Raw genomic sequence first — 7,311 nt, 5'->3', positions numbered from 1 at the left:
TTTCCACTAACTGCTCTTAAAATTGTTCAGTCCTATTTTAGCAAGTTTTACTTAATTATTTTGTTATACTACTTATATGCTATAACATTTATTTTTTATTTGTGAAGACAAAATGAGAGAACGGGTGGGTGGACTGGGCTAAGTTTAACTTTTTCCCAGAGAATCTTCTTAAGAAAAAGCAATAGCGTCTGTCGTCTGTGTTAATATTTAGCAATATACATATTCTTCGAAAAATAATAAAATTTATTTATTTTTATTACATAAGTTAAAATAAAGATAAAGAAGCACGCTATGCGTTTGCATCAATTTGAAATTTTATCATTTTAATATCTCATTTAACTCCGAACAAACATCAGAATTATCTTCGCAAGTAGGGAGAATAAACAGAAACAAGACTGACAGAAAAGGGTGAAACGAGAGAAGGTTGACAGACAAAAGAGAGAATGGTAGCGAGAGGGGAGAAAGGGCAGCGAGTGTGGAGAAATGACAGTGGGGATGGAGAAAGGGCAGCAACAAGCGAAAGAAAGGAAAGCCAGTCAAAGAAGAAGGGAAACGGGAGAGAAAAAGGGAAAGGACAGCGAGCGAGAGAGAGAAGACAAAAAAGTTAGAAGAATGGAGGCAACGGAGAGACAGGCAGGGAAAGGTAGAAAGAGAGTCGATGAGGAGAAAAAACAGAGAATAACAGAGTAGAAAACACAAAGGAGCGGGAAAAAGCAGTAAGGGAAAAGAGAAAATCAGGGCGAGAAAAAAGAAAGCAACGATAGAGAAAAGAGGAAGCAGGAAGAGACAGAACAGAAGAAGCAGATAAAGACTGTAAAGAAAATAGATCCATTGAAAGAAGTAGGGAGGTAGTCGAAACGAAAAGCCCGTGTTTTGATCATTTATTATGAAAAAATTAAACATGTCAGTAGGCTAACACAGACAGGAGCGGGAGGACGATTGGATATAAACACAAAAACCAGTAAAAATTTCTAGGAAAAGACAAATAGAGAACCATCCGAAAGATCAACTAAAGGCACAAAAAAGGAAATTGATATCACACCCAATGACTTTTCGTTTTGCGTAGTCAAAAAAAAGAATCATCACCAAAAACGCCAAGTGCATCCCGAAAGCCTCGAAAATAAGGACCCTTTAAATATAGCAAACGCTTAATTAACGAATCATTCTTTTTAACGCACCACCGACCACCACCACGCCAGACCGAAATGCCGAAGGTAAATCCCCCGTCCAAAATAAACGCAGACTCGTCGTCGTCGTGGTTAAAATTACTCCCTGGCTATAACGGGAACGCTGATGGACGGGCATTCCTAATACATATTTTTTTTGGCGGCGCCACCTTGGGAATCCTCAGATTACGTTCCTGTCGGGTGAAAAAATGACGGCAATTTTGTTTCGGCCAGGATGTGTAAGTAAGTACACGTCGACGTGAATTTTTCACCGCCCACGCGTGTTTGCTCTTTTTTTCTTCCTTTCTTCCAGCGAGAGCGAAACGGAGCAAAGAAACTGACCGACCCGAATCATTTCTCGCCCTAATTCGGAGCTCGCAGGAACGTCAAGGGTGACGTTTATCGGACGTGGAAGGAGGGTTGGGTGGATTTTTTATTCATTGGGGTTTGGCCGATATTAAGCCGCATTTTTCATTAAGGGAGGAAGAATGAGAGCGGCTATTAAGATTTGCGGATAAATTCGGTATTTTGAAAGGGTGAAAGAATGTTTTCAGAAATCGTCGGCTTTCGACTGCACTGGTGGAAGTTTATTTCGAAACACAAAGCGCTGACATTGATCGCATGCACAAAAAATAAATATCACCTGCTGCCAACTAATTTGTCAAGCCGTTTTCCCTCTCGAGACACCTGAAGCTGCTTATTAGTCGCGTTTTTCTGATTTAAAAAAAATATGTATCGGATTTTTGCGGCCGAGAAAAATACACATCAATGACGTCAGGTGTAAAAATAAACCAATAAACACCTTGAAAGCAGCCAAGTCTAATAACAATTTTCCTCTCGACGAGAAAAACTTCCCAACAATCGCTCGAGTATAACGCAACCGACCGTCATTCACATTCACATTTACTTGAATCGCGTAATTTCATCCTTGATTAAATTTGGAACGGTCAAACATACTTTTTCTCTCGGTTTTCGAGTATAAACACGATTTTTTAGCGGTTTACGAAACAGACTCAATGCCATGCACGTGGAATTTTATCTGGCGGAGGTTCCACGTGAGATTTATAGTTTTTGAAGGGGAATGGTTGGTGAATGATTTTGATTTAAATCGGAGTAATTTTGGCACAACGAAACGATTTTTTTGAAATCGTGTTCCATCAAATTTCTTGTCAAGCTCAATTGAATTATGAAAGCAGACAATTTAAAGTGAGTCGAATAATTCCCAAGACAAATTACAAGGCTATCAAATACACTGTAGAAAACGTGAAAACATGTTTTTTTCTTACTTTCGGTAGTTTAAAGTTTACAAAATATTAGTCATATTATAATTTAGTTGATGTGAAAGTTAATTAAAAAATAACTAATAATCACAATACTCACTGACCTTCTAGTATATTATTACGTAAAAAAAGCTCATCTGTGCACCACTTGCACTGAGTGAGTTCCTAATCTAATAAATTTATGTGAAAATAATCATTCGTGGCATTCAGTTAAGTTTATGAAATCTTGCAAAGCTTCTTATCTACGATCTAATAAAACATGTTCAAGTCTTTTAATTTTAAAAAGGTTTGACAGTGGAATATTTTTCATTCATTTACAAGTTTAATAGGGGCAAAATCAGGCTTATCTTAGCAAGTAGTAGTCCCACCCACCCGTCCCTTATTTTCTCAGAGTTTATGTGATTTGCCGAAATCAGTCTTATCTGAGGAAGTACTAGCCCCGCCCACCCGCCCCCTGTTTTCTCAGAAGATATGTCATTTGCCAAAATCACTCTTATCTTAGCAAATACTAGCACCGCCCACCCGCCCCTATTTGGTGGCTCATAAAAATTAAAGAAAATCGACTGAGGACGAACAAAAAGATTTCTAGAACATAAAGAAAGTTAAAAGTAAAATTTAAGATTGGAATATGTACAATCGCACGCAAATGTTTTGAGCCTATGGGCGGATCATTTTTGCCGGTCGTCACCGAAGGAGGCGGTCCAAATCGTCCAAGGGCAGAATTTGTAGGTAGGCTCAAACTACAACGAAATTTACGTGTTGACCAAATTCTTACCCTGAATTAGTTTTAATTTTATAAATACTTATTCCGAATTAGTTTTAATTTTATAAATACCCTATCTAAAATGTTCAGAATATGATGAGTCTATACTTGTGATTTACCATTCCATTAATATTTTTTGGATTTGTTTATACATACAGGGTGACTCAAAAAAAAATAATGACTGAGTCAATTTATTTTATTGAAGAAATCAAGTTTTGCAAAACTGAATATTTTGAAATCTTGTCAATTAGTTAAAAAAAAAAACCTGTCCTGCTCTAATAACATCGAGAATATGCTCAAAATCACACTAATATTAGGTCTAATTGTGCCGACCATAGTTATAAAATTCACATTAAAGTAAGTCACGGACATTTTTTGAAGTGTACTACATTTCAAAAAGCAAAAAAAATGTTCAGTTTATAAACTTCTTAATTTTGGTTTAAAGTTTATCAATCATATTTGACGCTTTATTTTATCCGTTCCATTTGTTATCCTTTACTGCGGTCTCTCTTGGGTCGAGGTGTAACATCGGACCGAACGTTCTTCGACCGATAGGATAATTTATTACTTCCGACATCTTTTCGGTGACAAATTTAATCTTTGGATACTTCAGCCTAGTTAGTGAACTCGTTGTGACCACTGAAATATACAAAGAGTAAATTTTGAAATGGAACGAAAGTCGAAGAATACTTTCAAAGCCACGATCAAAATGTATTTGCTTATCTTCGCCAAAAAATGCATGACGTCATCGTAAAATTTGATATGATGAGTCTATACCTGTGATTTATCATTGCAATAATATTTTTTAGACTTACTTCTACAGCCTGTCTCAAAAAAAGGTCACTTCGATTTTCGATTTTTCGTTTTTTCGACCAACAGTTTCATCGAATTAGATTTTTCAGTTTCCATTTTTCTATCAACTTTTCGATTTTATTACTTTCTAATTTTCTGATTTTTCAAATTTGCGGTATTTTGATTTTTCGAGTTTTCAGTTTTTTCGTTTTTCGATTTTTTAATTTTTCGTTTTTTTGATTTTTCGATGTTTCGATTTTTTAATTTGCCATTCTTTCAATTTTCGATTTTTCGTTTTTCCATTTTTAGATTTTTTGATTTTTCTGTTCGTCAGTTTTTAGACTTTGCAATTTTTTTGCATTTTTCGATTATATTTTACTTTCCGATTTTTTTGATTTTTGAATTCTTCGATTTCCGATTTTTCAATTTTCCGGTTTTTTAATTCTTCTATTCTCGATTTTTCGATTTTCCATTAATCATAAAATTTTTCGATTTTTCGGTTGTTTTATTTTTCGACCTTCGATTTTTCAACTTTCGATTATTCGATTTTCCATTTTCTGATTTTACGATTTTTCGATTTGCGATTTTTCTGTTTGTTCCAGTTTTTATGGTTCTGCAATTTGCAGCTTTAAGATTTCATTTTTGTTACTCTCCGATTTTCCACTTTTCGATTTTTTGATTTTTCAATTTTTAGTCCTTGCAATTTTTTTTACTTTTCGCTTTTTCGAGTATTTGTTTCATCGAATTTTCGAGTTTTCGATTTTCGATTTTTCGAGTTTTCGATTGTTCTGTTCGTCAGTTTTGAGACTTTGCAATTTTTACTTTTTCACTTTTCTATTATTTTAATTTCGGATTATTCGATTTTTGAATTTTCGTTTTTCGATTTCCGATTTTTTAATTTTTCGATTTTTCGGTTTTTTAATTTGTCGATTCTCGATATTCCGATTTTCGATTTTTCGATTTTCCAATCTTCGATTTTTCAATTTCCAGTTTTCGATTTTCCACTTTTTGATTTTACGATTTTTCGATTTTTCTGTTCGTCAGTTTTTAGGCTTTGCAATTTGTTTACTTTTCGATTTTTCGATTATTTTACTTTCCAGTTTTTTGATTTTTCAATTGTCGACTTTTAGAGTTTTCAATATTATGAATTTTCGAATTTTCGGTTTTCCTATTTTTCGATTTTTGATTTTTCCATTTTTCGGTTTTTTGATTTTTCAATTCTCGGTTTTTCAATCTTGCGAGTTTTCGATTTTTCAGATTTGTGAATTTCCAGTTTTTTGATCGACCTACGTATTAGATTACTTGAATTTTCGATTTTCGGTTTTTCCATTTTTAGATTTTTGATTTTCCAGTTTTGCATTTTCAGATTTTCTGTTTTTCGCATATCTGATTTATCAAATTTACGATTTTTCGGCTTTTCGATTTTTCGATATTTGATTTTCGAATTTTCGATTGTTCACTTTTCCATTTTTCATCTTTTAGACTTCAATTTTTTTACTTTTCGATTTTCCAAATTTTCGAGTTTCAATTTTCAGATTTTTGATTTTTCGAATTTTTGATTTTTAATTTTTCCATTCTTCGGTTTTTAGACTTCAATATTCTTTCTTTTAAATTTTTCGATATTCGATTTTCCGCTTTTCATAATTTTCGATTTTCAGTTTTCAGACTTTCGATGATTAGAATTTTGGATTTTTCAGTTTTATGATTTTTCGAAAATTTGAGTAGTCGAATTTTTCTATGTTCAATTTTTCAATTTAAATTTTGCGATTTTCAATTTGTCCATTGTCGATTTTTAGAATTTTCGGTTTTTCAATTTTTCCATTCTCAACTGTTAGATTTCAATTTTGTTACTTTCCGATTTTTTGGTTTTCGATTTTCCAATTTTCAGAATTTCCAAGTTTCTTTATTCAGATTTTCCATTTTCCACTTTTTCGATATTAGATTTTTCGAATTTTTGTTTTTCCAATTTTTTGCTTTTTCGATTTTTCTGTTCGTTTCAGTTTTTAGGCTCTGCAATTTTTTTTACTTTATATATTTTGATTATTTTAATTTCCGATTTTTTTTATTTTTGTTTTTGATTTTTTTAATTTTCAATATTACAAATTTTTGACTTTTCGATTTTTTGGTTTTCCCGTTTTTCAATTTTCGATTTTTCGATTTTTGAGGTTTGTGAATTTCCACTTTTCGATCGACCTAGGTATTTGATTAATTGAATTTTCGATTTGTTGATTAGCCATTTTTAGATTTTCGATTTTTACGATTTGTATTTTTCGATTTTCTGTTTTTTGCATTAGTGAATTTCAGTTTTTCCGATTTTTGATTTTGCGCATATTTGATTAATCAAATTTTCGAAAAAGTTACCATACTTACAAAAACTTAGAAACATCTACAATATTTCAAAGTATTCAGTTTTGCTATTCTTGATTTCTTCAATAAAATAAATTGACTCAGTCATTAACTTTTTTGAGACACCCTGTATAACCAAATCTAAAAAATATTAATACAGTGATAAATCACAAGTATAAAACTCATCATATTTTATACATTTAAGATAGGATTTATTCTGCAAAATTTTGAAGTGACGTCATAAATTTTTTAGAGGGGATAAGCAAATATTTTTTAATTAAAAAAGTATCATGTTTATCATGATTTTAAAACATCTGCAAGATTTCAAAGTATTCGATTTTGCAAATTCAAAATTAAATTGCAAAATATTGTTTTATAATTTTGATTTTTTTTCCAAAAATCTGGACGTTTTGGATAAAAATTCAACACGGAGTCATAAATTACATGTGTAGGACTATGTTACTGTATACAATTTAAAACCCATTTACTATGCATAAATTTGAAGTGACGTCATCACATTATTGGTAGGGATGACTAGACAAATTTAATAATTTTGCGACATTTATGAAAAAAATATCAGTTAACAAAAATGGCACGTTTTTTTATTATGCATTATACATGTCACTCAACGACAATATCGTTTTTTTTTTTTAAGAGTATTTTACCAAATGTATATATAACTACTGTCCGTCCCGTTATTGTCAATAAAATTTTATAAGGTAAAATGTGAATTTCGTTGTAGTTTGAGCCTACCTACAAATTCTGCCCTTGAAGGATTTGGATCGCCTTCTTCGGTGAGGGCAGGCAAAAACGATCCGCCCATACGCTCAAAACATTTGCGTGCGATTGTACGTCTGAGGGCTATCGAAAATGTTTTAGCGTTTCATTCGACACGAAAATTAATACTGTGTAGGGATTAAAAAAGGTCTGCAGAGAGATTTTTAAGGAAATCTAGAACATTTCA

The 7,311-nt window shown here is 32.3% G+C and overlaps 1 protein-coding gene across 1 annotated transcript in view; it reads right to left on the bottom strand.

The window, feature by feature from the left end:
- Window positions 1–1,005: 1,005 nt before the first annotated feature.
- The window catches only part of LOC135143764 (uncharacterized), a 32,463-nt gene continuing 26,157 nt past the window's right edge, over window positions 1,006–7,311 (bottom strand). Inside the window, exons 3-4 of the mRNA XM_064075704.1 lie at window positions 1,179–1,276; window positions 1,006–1,129 (exon numbers count right to left, since the gene is read on the bottom strand). Of these exons, the coding sequence (XP_063931774.1) occupies window positions 1,006–1,129; window positions 1,179–1,276 (222 nt within the window). The remainder of the gene's footprint in view (window positions 1,130–1,178; window positions 1,277–7,311) is intronic.

This window comes from Zophobas morio, unplaced genomic scaffold, assembly GCF_036711695.1.
Source record: "Zophobas morio isolate AGI-343-1 ecotype UQ-CSIRO unplaced genomic scaffold, CSIRO_AGI_Zmor_V1 ptg000075l, whole genome shotgun sequence".
Lineage (NCBI taxonomy): Eukaryota > Metazoa > Arthropoda > Insecta > Coleoptera > Tenebrionidae > Zophobas > Zophobas morio.
This window is presented reverse-complemented; position numbering and strand designations above follow the sequence as displayed.